This window comes from Siphateles boraxobius, unplaced genomic scaffold (genome assembly GCF_051911475.1).
Source record: "Siphateles boraxobius isolate OS27281-9 unplaced genomic scaffold, OSU_SipBor_1 1, whole genome shotgun sequence".
Classification (NCBI taxonomy): domain Eukaryota; kingdom Metazoa; phylum Chordata; class Actinopteri; order Cypriniformes; family Leuciscidae; genus Siphateles; species Siphateles boraxobius.
The window spans coordinates 12,866,045-12,887,021 of NW_027508699.1; the positions used below are offsets into that span (position 1 = coordinate 12,866,045).

Genomic DNA, 20,977 nt, shown 5'->3' on the forward strand with positions numbered 1-20,977 from the left:
CCGAATAAAATATTCGGTTTCAGGCACATACCTATAAATGATTATAGTGTTTGTCAAAAAAAAAAAAAAAAAACAGTGGGAAGAATATTTATATATAAAATACAAATTTCTACAGAACAAAAGAGACTAATTGAAATAAAAATAATGTCATAATGGAAATAAAAAACTTTTTTTTTAAATAGGCTTCATAATTTTTTTTTTTTTAAACATGCTGCTGTAAATGAACCAAAAAAATCTCTTTAAATTGTGTTTTTCCACCATTCCTACTAGCTACTCCACATTCAGACCGGCTGCTCGATACTGCGGGCCACAGATGACAAAGCTCAGCAGGGCTGGCTAACCGCCAACATCAGACTGGCAGCACATTACGTCACACGTGCCCCTGGGAGACGGCTGATTGGCTCCAAAGAGCCAAGACAAATTAGGCAGCTGTGCGAGAGAGCAGGGAGAGGGCCCTTTGTTGGACTGAGCGCATACTGGGGCCAGCGTCTCACGTCTCGCTCTGTGACTCCCAATAGCTGCAGGGTAATGATCAGCTAGGGGAGAGCCACATATGAAAAGCAAATAGCCAACAGTGTGTGTTTATACCTTTCTGAATGAAGCACAGGCTGAAGGATTTAGATCTATCCGGCTAATGCCATACTATTGGGGTTGTAAAGCACTATGTTATTAAATGTAACTTAAGCATGACAGGCGTTTGTTTATATACATGCATAATACAGGCTCGATTATGTGCACAATGTGGAGGACAACATAAATGGTAATTTATGCCAATAATCTTTTATATTCCTTTTACGTACACCTTCAGTGACCCTTAAGACTGGAGTATTTGCTAATGAAAATATAGCTTTGCCATCAGAAGAATAAATTACATTTTAAAACATATTAAAATAGAAAACAGTTCTTTTAATATTTCAGAACATTACTGGTTTAACTGTATTTATCCATTAAATATGTGACTGATAACATACAGTCAATTGGTCAATATCGCAAAATAAATAAATAAATGGGCAAGCTCCAATTTCTAATTGACTAGTTGCACATTTATGATATTCATTTAATTATTCGCATGTATACTGGGTAGTGGATTTGGAACATGGTTTAAGTTTCAGGGCTGAGAAAAAAATGATGTGTAACATTGCTAGCACTGTTCTATGTTACAGAGAAATACTAAACCATCGAATTGAACCTTTAAAATATAAATTAAGTGCTGTCGAGAAAAAAAGAAAGAAAGGAGACCATCTGAACATTTTGATATCTTATTAATAAACTAGTGTTTCGGCTGCAAAGATGAATTTGATGACGCTGACTTGCCATCTTCCGCATGTGCCTATAGAGAGAAAAGCACGTTGAGTTAAATGTCATGCAGTAAGTGCTGTAGTAATGTAGGTTTATTTAGGTTAATGTTTCAAAGGATAAGCCATTTTTGAAGTTGATGAATAATGGGCGAACGTTTAGATTTCCTGCCCGACATAATTACCACATGGACCAGCCCTGTTAATGATCTGTCCGTCACGGACGGCGTGACTTTGCCACTTCCTGTTGAGTTTTTTTCTGCATCCTACCGATTAATTAAAATTTGGCCGACTAGGCCTCTCCCCGTCGATTAACGTTTAGTCGACTATTAGGGGGCAGCCTTAATTTCTAAAGGGTCATGTGACACTGAAGACTGGAGTAATGGCTGCTGAAAATTCAGTTTAGACATCACAGGAATAAATTACATTTTAAAATGTATTAAAATAGAAAACAATGGTTACATTTTTAAATTGTAATAATATTTTATGATGTAATTGGTTTTACTGTATTTTTGATCAAAAAAATACTGCATTGCATAAGACTTCTTTAAAAAACATTTAAAAAAATTCTTACCAACCCTAAACTTGTGAAAGCAAGTATATACTACTACTACTACAACTACTACTAAAAACATATCATGGCTTTAAGTAACAATGAACAGCTACAATGTGCTTTAAATCAAAGTATGTGGGATAAATAAGCATTGCCATTTGCTAAGCAACACAAAGGGTCACTTTAGGACGAATACTGTTTGCTTCACATGAGTCTGTCTCCAGGATATTAAGCAAAAACACACACATACTAGAGCAATGAATGCAATTTTCAACTGGAATGATCTGTATTCAGTCTCTGCCTGAAATTTCATCCAGATGAGGGTGATTCAACCAGTGACGTCAGGAATCAGCACTCGGCTGCCTGTAACAGACCTACCGTTCAGAACAGCCCTTACATACACTGTCACAGACGTGCAAACACACACACGCACATCCTTTGGCTCGTGTAACACTTTCCTCTCTCTGACAACGGCCAATACCATCTGATCTATTTCACAGGGGCCGACCAAGAAGAAGAAACGTGAGAGTTGTGTTGTCGTGAGAGAAGCCCAATTTAGCTGCGCTCATTTAAACATTACACTACACATCACAGCTGATATCATACGACAGCCCCACTCGCCCCAGCCAATCAGCTTACCTCTCTGGGCCCCTGTGTCTCCCTGATTGGCTGGCAGCCCCACTCTTGTCGTCATGGTCATGGCCCTCCTCTGTCGAGGATTGTCGGAGTGGAGGGTCGTATCCGGGCGTGACCCTGAATGGCTTCAGATCCCCCTGGCCCAACAGGCTTCGACCACCACAGTAACAGAAGGCACAGATCTGTTCGCTGTGAGGAGATGAGAGGAATGCGGTTAGCGAATGAAAAGAGATGGCAAAAGAGACCCACTGTAGCAAAATTGCAACACTTTGTTTTAAATAACAAAATATTCACACAATGTTTAACATACAAACTATATATAACACACTTCGGCAGGAAAATATTTACAATTGACCCTTCGCTGAACTCCAACCTACTCGGTCAGTGCTAATTCAGACTAGCTTTACATAACATCCCATAGGAGTGAACAGCTGATTTTTGAGAAATTTTGTAAAAAATAAACATAAACTTGTGACATTGAATGGATATTATTTTTATTTGGCCTAAAAATAAATTGTGACATTGCAAACCATTCTATCTGCCATTTCAATTTAAAGAAACTATTAAACTTCACAATAACATGATTAAAAACTCAGTGTATCAAGTCAAATGCGTCTCACTGTCAACTGAAACTTGGAGTAAATGTATCTTTGGAATGAGGCTTAAAACATTGCCTTATCACACTATGCACTTCTCAGGATTTATTTAAAGATGATAAAAAAAAAATGAATAAAGAAAAAAAGGTATATACTTTCCAGGCATCTTGTACCACTGTTATAAGTGAGCGTCAACAACAGTTTATTATATTTTAGTTGATTTCCATAAAATTGCTATTAAAAATACCCAAACACAAAGACGTACCATAGACTTGCATTAGAAACGAACACAAGCTCGTCCAAGAAAATGGCGGTCAAGAACAGTTGCTAAGGTAGGATTGGCCTTATTGAAAGGACAGTTTGGATCTCCCAGCATGCCAAATTCACGCTTAATTGTTATGGATCATATTCAGAAAATCGTCTAGGTATTTGACCTGTAATAATTCCCAATATTTAATAAAGCAAAAAGTGCAGTGAAACCATGGTTTACAATAATATTCAATGGCCTGTTCATAACTAAAATGATAACTATATTTCTGTCATTCAACACTTGGGAGATTAGTATGGTAATAGAGTTTGGCATCTTGGCAGAATAGATCTGCTACGCTACTACTGCTGCAGAGCAATAAACTGAGACTTTCTACTGCCAATACATTCACAGACATTGCTGTGAGCAAGTAAGACATGCTGCTGCTGCTGCACATGTAACATGCATGAAATAACCCCTGTAGCAGATCTATACAGGTGGAGCTGGGGAAGGGGGAGGGTTTCTGAAAGCTCACTGCAGACTGCTACAGCAAACATGACCAGTATTTAAATGTTGAGCTGCAGCTCATTGGCTGTTGATGCAACAGCAACCAATTTGCTGCACTATGTAGATAATGATGTGATCGCTACCAAATGAGTTAAAGACCTATCAGTCTGCCCCACCTAGAGTTTCGTGACAGAACTATAGGTATTAGTATTCACACCAACACACGATAACGTTCTGTTTGCCGTAAATGCTCAAGCTCTTAATACACTGTAGGATTCTGATTGGCTGTCAATGTTTTCATCGTTTAACTTTGGGGGAAAAAATAGCTGTGAAAGTGATTCCTACGATATCGTTTATCTCTGTCATTCTTTTACATTTGTAACGATTTTTAAAATGATATAGTCTTATGTGTTTGGATTCAATTTTCATTTTTGGATGAACTATCCCTAAAAATAGCAGTAGTGAAATTCTGCAACCTAGAATGCCCAGATTTTGTATTAAAACAAAATATGTATAAAGATATTTTTTTTTATAACTTGTGGCTTTCTTAAAAAAAAACATTTAAGGAGTAATATCAACAATAACAATAAAATATTTGATATATTTAAATTTGTACTATAAATTTTAAATGAATGAAATACACTGCAATAGATTCATATCTACCTGAGAGTCTCTGACTGTTACACTCAAAGGAGAAAAAAGCAAGTTGCAAAACCAAAGTTTCTAATACTAAGAAGTAGCCTATGTGGGAGTGTTAGAATTCACACATGCTGTGTAACTGAAAATGGAAAATTTTTCAACAATTAAACCAGAACTCCACTATATCCTCAATGGAATAAAAGTGAGGAGACAGCTTCGCAAAATATAGCTACATAACATTTAGACAAAAGATTCAACAGTGAAATCACGGCCAGTAATATGAGTAATTCCTATTTTACAACTTTAAAATGAAAATGATCATCATGACATAAAAAAAACTGCCCCAATGTAAAAATAAACAAATTTGCTACAGACTGATGGAAGAAACATTATTTTGTGTTGCAATGTCACTACATCAAATTTCTTTTGATGATGAGTGTGATTTCTGTGTAAAAAGTGTCAAAATTCTGTACTTTTGTCAGTGAGGCTTGTGTTGACATCACAGCTTAAGGAGGAAAACAGTAAATATTGAGCAGCCCTCAGATATAAAATTGGTCCCACATCATTGGCCCTCATGGGCAGTACAGTCCATCCTAAAAAGCCATGGGAGACCTGCGGCCGTGGTGAGTTCACTGTTTGGACAGGGGTTTGTGTGTTTATGTATGTTTGTGCATGTGTGGCAGGGGAACCTTAAATTTGTAGTGTAACATCAACATTGAGGCACATTCAGCTGAGAGCATAAACAAACAGACACGGCGCATACATACCAACAAACCCAGAGATGGGACTCCAAGAAAAAGATGTTTCCAGAATGAAATGGATTTAAAATAGCATACTAACATATTACACTTGACAAAATGTGGAGTATGCAACAGCGCATATGGTATCCCATCATGCAATGATCTTGACTTGACCATTGACTTCCATTGTAAAAAACAAGAACAAAAAAACAAGAAACTAAGTAATTTCAGCTCTATGTCTCTGTTTTCCCTCATGATTTGACAAAGTAGCACGGTGTTTCGCAGCTAGTGGGTCACAAGAACGTTTTCAGTGGGTCACCGAGGTTGCAGTCAAACAAATAACAAGACACGTAATTCTATACTTTTCTGATGCAAGACCTTTATTTTGAAAGACGTGTGAGAAAGCTGTTGACTCTTCTGTCTGACAGTTTAATAAGCAAAGAGTGCCTGAGAAAAACACGGTTGTCCTGATTCAGAATCTGTGGTCAGATCAAATGTTGTCAGGCTATATACAAGTGTCACTATTCTAATACTATTTTAATGCTAACTTTCCTGTTCTGTCAGACGTTATATAGTGTTTGTAGCGTGCACTCTTCAATTGCACACGCAAATGTGGCAGTGCGTGCTGTATATCACTTCATTATAAATAAAGCACAAAAGAAATTATGAGCATGTATGTAATTGTTATGTTGTCAATTAGCAAGTCATGAAATTACCAAAAATAAACGCAATATATTACGTAACTGGTATGTCGTGTGGTTACTGGGAAGGATTTGCATGCAGGTATGATCTTCATTCTATTTATCAGGAGTAGTTTCCATATGTTTCATTAACAGTTCATGTTAGTATTGTGAATTTACCATGGAAACTGTTGTTTTTGCAACCCCAAAATGGCACTTTATTTTAATTTTGTATATTTTTAAATGACTGTGGTGGCTCATACATACCAATTTACTTTATTGTATCAACAAAAACTAGTTTGGTATTTAATAGCCCACTTTCCGTATAACGTAATTTTCCTCATCGGGGGGTCAGCGGACGTCCCACACCCCGTCCGCATGTAGCCCAATTTTTGTGACTGTATGGACAGTGCGCATACAACAGAGCATGTGTAAGTGACTTGAGCACTTGGAAAAAAAACAAGTATAAGTCTCTGCAGGAGAGTAATAAGAGTTACCAGATCAGTGGGAGAGGCAATAAACAGAGAGGCGTTTTCGACAAAGTCAACTGATTTGCCCAAGTCACAGTTAGGGTAGGGTTTAGTGGTGGCATCATTGGCAAATTCTAAGCAAATATAAGATTTTAAGTTTTGGTAATTTTATCTCCCTGCACTTTGTTAAATTGGTCTTCAAATGCCTAAATAACGCTGCTTTCCCACCCCTTTGCAAAACAATAACAAGACAGAAAAGTGGTACCAGACCCACCACCCGAGCAGCGGTAAAAGGCAATTGTAGTATCCCTTTCCGTAAAACATCATTTGCCCAAACTGCCTTTTCTACCAGAACACTTGAAATGTATTCCAACATTACCCACCATCAAAAACATACCAAATTGTGGTTAATTCAGGAACAATATTGCTCTCATTTAGTTTTTACATTGTGCTCTTTCTGTATACTGATTTTTGTTGTTGTTGTTTTTGCTCTTTTCATTGCATTTCATTTAATTTGATCTCTATCTCATTCATAATAATGTTAGTCTGTATTTTTATTTTTAACTAAAAGCCCTATTAGGGACAAGTGTTGTGAATTAGCTTTAGCTAAAACACTATAATACATACACCAGATGACTGTTTAAGTTTATCTATGTTTTTTGTATCTGTCCCTATCTAAATAAACTTAAATAAATAAATATGGGTGGGGTATGGTGAAAACCATCATTTTCATTGCATTATTTATAAACACCCACCAGTTTGAAAACACCCACAAATTTAGAAACGCCAACTTTTTTCCCGCAGAGACCCCATACTCAAAAAAACAACTAGAAAGTGTGTAGGATGTGTGCAAAAAAAATTGGGTCGCGGCTTAGTGGTCATGGAAAATCTGGGTCCCATGACCAAACCAGTTGAGAACCACTGATGTAGCATACTTCTGTTTGAAATATTTATTGTACACAATGCCTACGGTTTCTATGCAAAAAATAATAGTCAACATACAGTATAAGTAGTAAGCAACTATTCTATTCTGAACAATGAATGACTGAAGTATTCCACTTATAGCCAGTAATGCTAAAAATTGTCGATATTAATTCTCTGTCATGTCACACTAGAAATTAGTGGTCAAAATGAGTAAACTGCATTGTGGGATACAGTACTTGACAGCATATTACAGATTTTGGGAATGTAAACATAAAATCTGCATGAAAGGCCTAATGCAGTTGAATGTATATTAATATATTCTAATGTAGCACATTTCTGATCTTTGTGCTCCTAGATACACACTGAACTCTCTGAGCTGGAGGGCTGTGCCACAGCAGCACTTACTCCAGGCTTCCTGCACTGCAGTCTTCTTTACCCAGAATGCTCTTTTATTAAGCTGATCATGTGCCCATTCCCCATGTAAAGACAGAACGGTAGCCAACAGCAACACATACTTCAGCACACGTGTGCTATCGTTTGACCCTCCATTTTGAGATCTTGGTGGAAAGGCGCAAAAGTCAAAAAGGCTTAAAACACGAAGCCATTCACAAACATACACACACGTCCACAAGCGCACGCTTCCCACGCCCGGCTGTGACTCAGCCTGGCGAGAGGATGCTGCTCTGACCTGCTTTTAGCTTCTCCAGAGGCTGATGATGTTTGTGCCGCCCCCGTCTCAGAGCTCGCAGGAAGAGGGGATGACGGCTGCTCCTCTTCCCCCCCCTCTGCTGAAACTGCCACGGCAGAGGCGTCCTCCGTCTCCTCCTGCTGCCCTTTAGTGACTAACAAGAGACACAGAAAGAGAGATGCATCCATGTTAATTAAAGCTGCACCAATACCGATATTTTGGCTGATCATTAACCCTTAAATGCATGATCGTTTTGCCAACTGGATTTATTTATCTAATAAAAATGAAGCTACACACTACAGGTGATAGTGTAAAACTGTCAAGGTTTAAAAGTATTTAAAAATATTTGTATATTTATATTTTTTACTTGTCATTTATAATAGAATGTGGGTCTACATAGGGGAAAATAACAAAATCCTGTTAAAAACAAACTTCACATAATTTATTTATGTTGCCAATCACGATTTCGCTTGCACTTGAGTAAGTTCTCAAACACAAACAGCATCAAAGAACATGGATCGCTAATTGCAGTCTGATACTCTGTTGGGTGGAAGAGATGGAGCAAGTTCAAAGTCCTTTTAGGCAAGTTAGTTCATTCAGCAGCCATCTTTTTGACGCTCTCAGGCAGAAAATCACTTCAGAATAAAAATAAATGATAATTTTATTAGTAAAAAAAATATTGATTTGAAAGACGCAGTTCAGTTATATACACTTAATAAAAGGTGTTCATTTATTTAAATGTAACACATAATAAACTGATGAATCATTATTGAAAATACATGACAATTTAGTGACATTTAACTAACATTTTAAACATTAATCAATTTTAAATGTCTATTTATGTCCATTTAATAAGTGATTTATTAACGCTTTATATTATTGTCTATTTAGCCTATTAGTCAATTTGAAAAGTTATTAACTTATTTATTATTTCAATTTTAAAATTAATAGATGTATTTACTATTTTTAAGTTGTCCCCTGGGGCAAACAGAAATCTTCTTTACCTCAAATGACACAAAAGCACTGTAAGTTTTAGGTTGGTCAAGCTAATGTGTTTTGGAGTAAATAAAACAGACGATGCATCTATCAAAAAGACAACTGGTTCTTTTAAATGAGCATTGATATTTACAAGTCAATCTAAGTGTTGCATTGCTCAAAAGGAATGTCACCGAGACTGACACAGAGACAAGCCAGAATGACCTCTGACTGTGTACCTTTGCCTCAAATTAATTTTCATCCATGAAATGTTTATTTATTATGAACCATGCTAATTGTTTCCAGTAAACCAGCTTTTCAGATCCAGGCCAATATCCTTCATTTTTAAAGATCCCGAATGACGTGTGAACAATGGCTGAATTTGTATAATGTCAACAGCAGCCTGCTAAGCAAAAGTGTAGAAAGACCCAGGATCTTTGGTTTCCCAGTTCGAAAAACATACACGTACCCCTATCCATTTTGATTTATGGGGAAATATGCAGCGCACATGTGCCATGTGTTAATAAAAGAGAAACTGGGAAAAGGTTGTCTCAGAACATACACAATGTGAACAATTAGAGGTGTGAGTCACCTGTGACTAAGAGCGCCTAGTGAGCCGAGATCTAGTTGTGGTCTAAAATAGACGGCATTCAACCACAGCTGCAGTCAACCACCTCCTGTAGGCTACTCACTTCATCCAGTGCAGTCTAATCTTACAGAGCTTCAGTGGAACTACAACAGACACCACAAATTAGGGTCAATTTGGAAAGAAAACTAGGTAATGGTGCTTCTTAAGGCAACATTAGCATTGATATAGCTCATATTTACTGTTAGGGATATTCATGTTTAAGCCCAAAAGCTTTGTATTAAACTTGCAGCAGCTCATTCCATAATGTTTGTACCTAAGAAGACATTAATTGATTTCTCAAGTTGTGCGGGTTGTTGTGGAGAAGTGTGCTATTCCTTTTCTAATCAATCAGTCTCCATGTGGCAGATGATAAAGTGGGTGAACAATCCACAAAGACTGAATAGCAACATGCTAAAACACTCAGAACACCATAGCAACTAAACTGCAACATGCTAAAAAAAAAAATTAAGAACCCACTGAATTAAAATATGCTTCATACACTCAAAACATCCTACAAGGCATGGTGGGAACATGCTAAAAACACTTCATACACCTCAACGTGCTAAAACACACCATGCAAACGGAATAGCAACATGTTAAAACACTCAGAACACCTCGGCAACTAAATAGCAAACTGCTAAAAAACACTTAGCATCTTAGCATCTTAATAGTGATATGCTACAAATCCTCAGAACACTCTACAAACAGTGAGAATATGTTAAAACACTCAGAACAACCTATAAACTGAATAGCAACATGCTCCAACTCAGAACACCTTAACACAGTGAATAAAACACCACCTTTAACACCGGTATAGTAATGGACTACATATACTCAGAACACCGCAACAACAAAACAGCAACATGTTACCTTAGCATCTGAATAGCAATTTGCTACACATACTCAGAACACCCTAGAAATAGTAAAAACTTGCTAAAAACACTCAGAACATCTTAGCAACTGAATAGAGGCTATGCACAGAACGTCACAGTAGGTGCGAGTCACTGCGGTTACACCCACTGAGTGTCAAAAAGACTGGTTGATGTTCAGTGTGAATGCAGTGAAAAACCACACAAAACACATCTAAAATGGGAAAGAGCTGAGTGAATGACTGTACAAACAGATTCAACAAGAAATGGAAGCAAATAGATTGTTGCATTTTGCAGAAGCAACCATAATCCAGGCAGCAAAACGTAAATATCCTTCAGAATGATTTTGGTCATCATTCGAACGGGGGCCACTACAACAGGCTTGTACTAATAGTGGACAAAAGCAACATGACAACATAAGTTATAACCATAATTAAACTAAACTATACCAATCTCCATGCAGCATATTCTCTGGCTCTGTAGGCATCATTGTCCGACTCCCATTTGTTTGAACATACAAGACTGGACCACTGCCACTGACAGTTTCTAACATTTTCAGTGTGATATTGTCCTTTTTAGTTGTTGCATGAGCTCTTGAAGCCCGCACTCTTCTAGAAAGGGGGTCGGGAGCAGCATCTCATTTGCATTTAAAGGCACACAGACCCCAAAAAGTGGCAGTTTTAACATGCTATTAAAAAAATTATCTGTGGAATATTTTGAGCTAAAACTTCACATATGCACTCTGGGGACATTAAACACTTATTTTACATCTTGTTAAAAGGGGCATAATAAGTCCCCTTTAAAGGGTTAGTTCACCCAAAAATGAAAATTATGTCATTAATGGCTCACCCTCATGTCGCTCTAAGCCCGTAAGACCTCCGTTCATCTTCAGAACACAGTTTAAGATATTTTAGATTTAGTCCGAGAGCTTTCTGTCCCTCCATTGAAAATGTATGAACGGTATACTGTCCTTGTCCAGAAAGGAAATAAAGACATCATCAAAGTAGTCCATGTGACATCAGTGGGTTAGTTAGAATGTTTTGAAGCATCGGAAATACATTTTGGTCCAAAAATAACCAAAACTACGACTTTATTCAGCATTGTATTGTCTTCCGGTTCTGTTAGGGATCCGCGTTCACGAGTCCGCAGTGACGCTGATGACGTAAGACGCTGCTGACGTGTGTCTGGTGCGTCCGTGTATTCGGGGTCAAATAAATATGGCTGGGCAAAAAAATGCAAGTCTTCCTCTGTGTGGAAATCCTTAGACATTTTTGTGAAGATTGTTTTGTTTCCAGCGTGCGTCTCCCTCAGACTGTAAACGAAGCTCGGGCGCACCAGACACACGTCAGCAGCGTCTTACGTCAGCAGCGTCACTGAACACGGATCCCCAACAGAACCGGAAGACAATTCAATGCTGAATAAAGTCGTAGTTTTGGTTATTTTTGGACCAAAATGTATTTCCGATGCTTCAAAACATTCTAACTAACCCACTGATGTCACATGGACTACTTTGATGATGTCTTTATTTTCTTTCTGGACAAGGACAGTATACCGTTCATACATTTTCAATGGAGGGACAGAAAGCTCTCGGACTAAATCTAAAATATCTTAAACTGTGTTCTGAAGATGAACGGAGGTCTTACGGGCTTGGAGCGACATGAGGGTGAGTCATTAATGACATCATTTTCATTTTTGGGTGAACTAACCCATTAAATTTCACCAACAAATTCCATCTTAAAGTATGGCCAAGCGTCAAGTTGTTTTTCCACTCAGTCCGGTTGAGGGGTGTGTTTTGGCAGGAAAATGATGTCAATGCATACCCTCTATAGCAACATGCTAATAAATTCTACCTTAGCATCTGAACAGTAATATGCTACACATACACGTGCTAAAACACCCTATAAACTGAATTGCAACATGCTAAAACATTCAGAACACCTTATCAACAAAACAGCAACGGCAACTGTCTGCAACATTCTAGCATCGAGTCAGTGAGTTTTGCACATCACAGGCAAACATCACTCAAATTTTCTTTAGAAAACGTAAAATTTAGTGGACTTAAGAAAAGTATAAAAACGACTGACAGACAGCTTCCTCCAAGAAGCAGCACTTTAGTAGTGTAGTAATTCTGTGTACTTGAAAGGTCTTTCATAATTATGGTGCCATTTACTTCAGTAGTGACCTTGACACAAAGGTTATTTCTTAGGTTCAGGAGGCTAATCAGTTACTGACAGCACCTTTAATGATGCTAGCTCATATTATTGACTGTGAGGGAGTGTTCCAACCTCCAAGGTGAAAGTGACTTGACCTTCAAAGGCAGCGTCAGTTCTCCTGCAGTGTCAAGACAATTTAGCTGGTTATTACAGCTCCATGTAGGCATGTAGGCACAGAACGAATGAAGAAACTACTATGACCGTTTTAACTAATTCAACAATGAATAATGGCCAATTTGGTAATATGTCAATTATTCAGTTTATTTGCCATTAAGTTTGTTGCAGTTAATAATTACAGTATAATTTTAATGCTTTCAAAAGCTCTATTCGGATGGTAATTGTTTCTCATGTGGAGGTCTGTAAAAAAATGTTGCATCCTAAGAACCAAGAACGTGCTGCTCACGTGGTCAGAAAGCACCACTAATTTAAAAATGACTCTAAAGTTAAATGGTATAATTACAACCAAAACAAGTCTTTAAGCTGCTTGTGAACCTGAATGCCCATCATACCTTCAACAGAAGGCCGCCAACCACAAGCAGGCAAAAGGGCAGAGAAAATGAGGACAAAATGCACAAGACGTGATTTTAAAAGGCTTTCAGTGGGCATTAGCTTCCACCGGCTGCTGCGAACCTCAATCACATGCTTTGAAAGGTGGTGGGGAGACTCCAGAGCAGAAAGGCTGTGGATAGAGTCAAATCCTTTCAATTAGAGCTAGAGAGCGGAGCCATGTGGAGATGGGCGAAAATCTCATCAATCCTGCTCAAGGAGTGTGGACGGCCGAGCCTCTTGAAAGCTCCTCCTCGGCCGGCCAAGGTTTGAGTTAGATTGACTGCACAGCTGGGAAAGAAAATCAATTCAGGGCTCCACATTGTGATTTTGTTTATCATTGGAACTGCCTCAGAGGAGAAGTAGCCTCGCTCTCTGACTCTTGAGGAAGGGGGATGTGACGGCTGAAAAGAAAAGACTGACACAGGAAACCCAGAGCGGTGGGAAAAGAAGTTTAAAGAGGGTATATGTGGAGGAGGAGAGAAGAAAAGAGAGGAAAGAGTGGGAGAGGAAGCCAGAAGAAAAAGGTGAAAGTAAGAAAAGGAAAAGAGGTCTGCAGTTACCTGTCTCCTGTGTGCTTCCTGTTTCTGCTGTCTCCATTCCATCTGTGCTGTCTTCATCCTCCACCAGAGCTTTTCCTCGCCCCCGATTCCTGAGAAAGAGATATTTATTATTGCCAAGCTAAATTCAGGGAAGACTGGTCGATCATGAATAGAGTGCAACGTTCATACCGGAAGTAAAAACTCATAAATTTTATCCATAGGGATATTGATTTTTTAACTATAATTTACACATCTCAAAGGCAGACCTTCTGTGAGTTTTGAGGTTGTTAATTGATTGTTTATAAGACATATAAGAGACGGTATATAAGACATCTGTTCGTATTATTTCAAATTATACATTTTTCAATAAAATAATCACATTTAAACTACATCACATTAAAGGGATAGTTCACCCAAAAATGAAAATTAGCCCATGATTTACTCACCCTGAAGTCATCCTAGGTGTATATGACATTCTTCTTTCAGTCGAAAACAATCAGAGTTATATTAAAAAATGTCCTGGCTCTTCCAAGCTTGATAATGAGAGTGATTGCTGTTTGACTTCGGAAGTACATTAAAGCACATCTATTCATGATTAAAGTGCTCGACACGGATCTGCGGGGGTTAATAAAGGACTTCTGAAGTGAAGCGATGCGTTTGTGTAAGAAAAATATCCATATTTAAAACTTTATCGACTAAAATAACTAGCTTCCGGCAGACGGTCGTACGCATCGATTTACGCCGAAAGAGTAACACTTGAACTTGACGCACAACGTGTCATCCGTGTTGAGCACTTTAATCATGAATAGATGTGCTTTAATGTACTTCCAAAGTCAAAACAGCCATTCACTCTCATTATGAAGCTTGGAAGAGCCAGGACATTTTTTTATATAACTCCGATTGTATTCGTCTGAAAGAAGATTGTCATATACACCTAGGATGACTACAGAGTGAGTAAATCATGGGCTAATTTTCATTTTTGGGTGAACTATCCCTTTAATCTGCATTACTTTAAAGCTGCCGTTGGCAAAAATTTTTTTGATCATATTCCGTGAAATTGACACTATAATCCAACAGAACAACATAAATAAAGTGGTTTTAGAAAAAACCCGAGCTTCTAACTCCACCCGGAGCGTGTTATTTGTTTTGCAAAAATCCACCACTCCTGGATCATCGGGTCCAATCAGCGCAGGGGGGTGTGAGATCTGACTGTCAATCACAGGTCGTGCACACGCCACCCTTCGCGCACGTTACAAATCACATTCACGCGCCTGAAGTTCGCGCAGTAAGGAAGAGTGATGGCGGAAAAGATTCCAATTCCTCGGTGAACCTCAAGAGCTAGGAGGTCAAAAACAACACAGGAAAAGAGAACACCTGCTGAAAAGAAAGAAGTAAAGAAAGAAGGCGACCATGCCCGTAATAAATCCAGGATCAATATCGGATCGGCATGTGAAAGGAGATTACGTGATTTAATTGGGTTCAAGCTGGATGCAGAGCTTGCAACATTTCTTCTCGACTGGTATTTGTGCTTTATCAACCAGTTACTTTATTTCTTAGTGTTATTTTTGTAATCTAAGTATGTGTTGCCCAAATGTGTTGGTATGGATAGCTAACGTTAGCACTTGTTGGGCAGGTTCGTTAGCTTTGTTTGCACTGAAATCCGTGTGAGGTGGATAAACATGTCCAGATGAAGGGATAAAGTTCAGCTTTTTGGAAGAATCAATGCTACTCTATCTTTCTTACGAGAGTAAGAACAGTAGTAAAGCTACTGTTATTAAATGTGCTATCTGACTAGCTCTGTTATATAAGCAATAGAACAATGTACAATGACCATGTCTGCCGCATATACCATGCAACAATAATAGAGTTTCAGACAGACGATAGTGTTTATTTACGTTTAATTGGTGGGTAATCCATTTAGTAACAATCTACCATCTGAAGCAGCTAGATCATACTAAAATCATGTCAGTTTGCATGCTTACTGACTTATGATGGATACTGATGAGACGGGCGCGTTCACAGAAAATCTGGTGCACACGCACTGACGGACACGAACTCGGTGGGAGGGTATTCATTGATAGTGGGGGAGGGGCATGAGAGTTGTAAACATTCAAAATGTTGCCTAAGTCCACTCAATCTGCCAGACTTGCTGACTGCAGCTTTAAATTAAAGAGTTGCTTCACCGCTGGCAAAATTGGCTTTCAATAAAACATTAAAAAAAAAATGCGAATTTATATTTAAATTGGTGATACCTGACTAGGGGTGTCACGATTCTCCAAATCCTCGATTCGATTACATTTTCGATTCTAAGGTCACGGTTAGATTCGATTCTCGATTTTTTTTTTAAGCACAGGTTGCTGTTGCTCCTAAAAAGCTGACATCAGTTCATCGCAAACTCACACATCTCTGTTATTATCAGTGAAGCTGACTGCACAATGAATCTTTCATAATATATAGCCTACACTTTGTTTGTTATAATTAGAGGATTTGCCAGCTTACAGAATTCAGCACTGAACAAAAAGTCCGTTTTGAGCGGTGAGGAGAGTCTATCTTAAATGCTTCTGATTGGTCATTGCGTTCAAGAAATCAACACATATGTCTGTGATTGGCTAAATCGCTCAACACTGCAAACATGTTATAAATAGAAACTCTGGCCTGTAAATCGTTTCTATTTTGTTTTAGTTGTTCTTGTTGCTTTTCTGCAACAGATGAAAAAAATGTATTAGTTTTTATATGTTTTATTCATAAGCCTAGATATTTCTAGTTTGCGGGAGTCCCGCGAATCTTTTTATTCTCCCGCACACACAGAGTGAGTGCATTACCGCCCGCCCTCGCACTCGGCCATCAAATCTAGTCCCGCACCGCACTCTATTGCGTTGGGAGTGCACGTCTATAGATCAAGAGCCCGGCCCGAGGATAGTGACGGGAAATATCGGCGAAGTTCGGGCTCGGGCATAGAATCCAAGTTAGAGGACTCACAGCCTTTCAACACGCGTGTTTTTTTCCCGTTCATGAACGATCCGTTCATTGCCTCTGTCACGCGACAAATGACAAAAAGACTCGGAAGGTCAAGTATTAATGTTCCCTATAATTTACTTTTGACTGCATTTAATGATTTCTTAATTCAGAATGTGATCAAGATTTCGTTGAATGTGTTCGGAGAATTTGCCTGTTAAAAGTATAACATTTAAACCCCCTGAAATGACTAGAAAAAAAGATTAGTTAATTTTGATGAACGAGATTGAACAATAGAGTCAGTAAAACGATCCGAACTTTCCATCAGGGGCGCGACATGGGGGCGTGGCACTATCGACGATTCCATTTTTTATTTCGATTTTTGAGTTTGTGAATTAATTTCGATCGGTTTCGATTTTAAATCGAAATCGTGACACCCTTATACCTGACTAGAAAAAAATAGGAATAAAGGCTGTTGTCTTCCCTTTTGTCAAATAGGTTGGAAAACATCAACACCCATAATGCACTGGGCATGTTGCCGGGCAAGGCCACTCCCTTCAGTGTGCTATGGATACACTTGACCAAAGTCAAATACCGCCTTGCTTTAGTAGGAAATACTTCTTAGCAAACTAAGGGTGTATTCACACTTCTTAGCAAACTAAGGGTGTATTCACGCTAGGAAAGTCCGCTAGCTCACTTACTTTGGTCCTGACCAAATACAATGTTGATTTTTTTTGTTTGGTGTGGTTTCCTTTCACACTGCCCTTTTTGCAAGTGAACCAAAATTTGTAAACAAAATCACACGTGTGCTAAGGTCATCCATTCATTGGACAGAAATTCGAACAGTGCCAGAGTTTGTTTGGAACCGGACCTCTTCAGCTGGGTCTCGGTAAGGTTGTTTGGTCCGCACCCGAGTGCGATTGTTGTATTCACACCTGCCCAAAAGATCCGCACCAAGGGGGGAAACGAACTTTAGTTCAATTCTATCGATCCAAACAAGACAGGTTTGAACTCCCTAAGATAATAATGGTGTTGACGGGTGCAAGAATTCAAAGAGTGTAGTAACCAGCGCATTGTAGGCAGAGGCTAGAGGCTGCAAAGAATCATTAACATGGAGAGAACACCACAACAGAAAATCTGAAAAACCTCTGTGTTTGTAGTCAATATTTCAAACTGACCACAAACCACAACCAGTAAACATGTTCATTTCATATACTACATACATTGTAATAATACAAAGTGGGTTGAAAATTAGCGAAGTTACACTGTAATAGTTTTATGTTCACCATCGTTTTTAATTTTTTTGTCATTCGCAATACTTCATGGGATTGTAGTTCTTTCCCTCATTAAATCCTTGTACCTTTGTCTTTTTGTCCACCTTCTGAATACTTTTTTGCTTTCAATAAAAATGTGTAATAATGTAATTCCCCTCGAAACTTACTGGTTTTGGATCAATGCTTTAAATAAACGTTTTAAATCCATATGGGAAAAAAGAATGGAAAAAATACCAACGCAGCTGAAAAAGTGGATTGACACTAATGCACTATATTAGTTAAATACAGTACCAGTTGTCTATGGTTCCCAACTGAGTGTTCGGGGCCCTGAGCAAGGGTGGGACGGCCTTGTTAAAATGGTGTGTTTGTGTTTTCGGGCACATTTGTTTACATGCACTGAGGGGGAAGTAACGGGTGTGATATCTCTCATTAAAGCTGCCGCTCAATATAGGAGCATCATGAAGATGACATTTCCTCATTTCCTCAGAAGCCCTGAGGGCGGACACACAACCCTGCTCTGGTGTCGCCACTCAAAGCTAGATTACACACTGAACAGGGTTTCATCTTCTTGGTGACTCATTCGCACGAGCAGTGTCCAGTCAGATCAGGTTTTGATCACTGCATTTCATCCAATTTGTGCAAATGTGGTCTGTGTGATCAGTAATTTGACATTAAATAGCCTTTTTATTTAAAGTCTAGATATTTTTTAATTTAGCCTAGATATTTAAAGCTTTGCAAGTTACATGTGTCTCGAAAGGAAAATAGCCAACCAACCAACCAGAAAAGTGGTCTCTAGATGACCGGTGATTGGAGGGGAGGGGGTGAAAAATAAGAGGGCTTGGAGACTTTGGTTGAAAAGGAAATAAATTTCAGAGGCAGAGTGAGACTTATTGTGAAGAATGTGGCAACTGTGAAAAATATAGTCACTTAAGAGATACGAGATACAAAATCCCCTTATATATTTGCAATTACAATACCTTTAAAAAAAAATGTTTAAAATGTTTTGAATGTCTTATTCTCAACAAGACTGCATTTATTTAACATGCTGATTTCGTGCAATATATAATACTTTACTCACTTTACTGTCACTTTTTTTTATCAATTTAATGCACCCTAGTCAACTTACTGTATTCAAAAAATTATACTGACCCAAAACTGTACCTTTTACTTATTATTATCATTAGTTGTATTAATCTGGAGGCAAAAACAGACTTCCATAGAATTGTGCACAAAAACACCAAGAACATGTATTTTAAAAAAAAAGGAAAAAAAATTATTTAAATCGACTTTAACCAGCAAGACTTCCTTTGGGGCCATTCACATAGAACACGTTTTTGCTGTTAAAAATACTAGATGCAGGTCAGTGGAACAAAAAAACCCTGCAAGGTCTAGAAACTTAAAGGGATAGTTCACCCAAAAATGAAAAATCTGTCACCATTTACTCACCCTCATGTCATTTCAAACCCATAAGACTTTTGTTCATCTTCGGAACAAAGATGAAGATGTTTTTGATGAAATCTGAGAGCTTTCTGTCCATTGACAGCTATGCAACTGACACTTTGACACTTTATATGATGAACAGACTTAATTTAGGCTTTTATTCAGATATAAACATTCCTCAACTCCACATCAGTTATAGTAAACAGAAGCTCAAGCATGTTTGCTTAACGTGCAAGAACCAATGAGGTTCATTCTTGTGTTACGCAGCACGTTTGAGCTTCTGCAAGAACCAATGAGGTTCATTCTCGCGTTACGCGTTTGAGTGTAAGGAAAAGGTTTGTTCTCGCGTGTCAGGCAGGTTCGTTGAGCTTATGTTTATGTCCGTTGATCAATGTTTAAATGTGAACAAAAGCCTAAATTCAATCTAATCATCATTTAAAGCGATCGAGTCTATTCGGAAAATTTGGACTGAACCGCTCAATTCATATGAATTAGTTTTACGATCCCTTTATGAACTTTTTGAAGCGTCAAAGTTGTAGTTGTGTAGCTGTCAATGGAGGGACTGACAGCTATCAGAAATAATCAAAAAGATCTTCATTTGTGTTCAGAAGATTTTTAGAAAGACACTGGAAAAGCAGCGTTCAAAAGCAGCATCCATCTAGTGTCTTTTTCATTGGAAAAATTATTGAAAAGTAGCGCAGTGGAATGGTAAAACGAATTCTGTGTGTACGTCCCTTTAGTCAACCTACTTCCCCAGCTGCATTTTGCTGATAAACTGAATACTTCCACGAGTTAAAAAAATTCTTTATTTTTTCAAGGTTTGATTGACCAAGGATCTGTCTGGAACTGGGGATATTAGGAGAACTTAATAACAACTAATACGGGCACTATTTTTACTGACTTCTGTGTTGTGTCTTTTAAAAAAGCTCATTGTTCTCTAGTGTATGATGTATTTGACTCATGTTTGTTTTCAGAAAGAAAAGATAGAAATGCAAATCTCATTACCTTTATTGAAGCCAATAAAGTATTCTCTTTTTTCCTTAACCTTTCAATGTATTATTCAGTGTCAGAGAAGTGCATGACAGGCTGCCAGTCACATGAGTTTGGCCTCAGAGAGAGCCCAGCCTAAAGTTGTTGCTATGGTGCTACGTGACGCTCTAGTCTTTCAGAACACGCAGTACTCAGAGAACAGTATCTGATGTAGAGTATGAACTCCTGGGCAAAGAAAATGGGCCAAGCCCAAAATGGCTAAACACTAAGCTTTCAACTATCTCAACCAAAAATTATTGGTCAGGAAATTAGCAAAATGTAAGCAAATGCACTAATTAAAAAGCCATTGCAGTCTCATAAAAACATCAAAGACAGAATTAAGTTTTTGGCAGAATGTGGGATATTTATATATATAATTGTGTATGGAGTGATGAATCACAATTATACATGAGCTGCATGGTGATGCTCCAGAGCGGTGTCTTGGAAAATCTGCAGAGAAATATAATAATAAATGCATCTCTACCACAGTGAGGCATGGAGGAAGAGACTGTGTCATTGTGTGAGGAGCTG

At 38.2% G+C, this 20,977-nt stretch overlaps 1 protein-coding gene across 12 annotated transcripts in view; it reads right to left on the reverse strand.

Moving 5' to 3' along the window:
• The window catches only part of kmt2cb (lysine (K)-specific methyltransferase 2Cb), a 117,812-nt gene that overhangs the window by 85,354 nt on the left and 11,481 nt on the right, over nucleotides 1-20,977 (reverse strand). For all 12 annotated transcript variants that reach the window (XM_077214023.1, XM_077213887.1, XM_077214112.1 and 9 more), the window contains exons 3-5: nucleotides 13,770-13,858; nucleotides 7,976-8,129; nucleotides 2,488-2,673 (exon numbers count right to left, since the gene is read on the reverse strand). In XM_077214023.1, coding sequence (XP_077070138.1) covers nucleotides 2,488-2,673; nucleotides 7,976-8,129; nucleotides 13,770-13,858 — 429 coding nt within the window. The remainder of the gene's footprint in view (nucleotides 1-2,487; nucleotides 2,674-7,975; nucleotides 8,130-13,769; nucleotides 13,859-20,977) is intronic.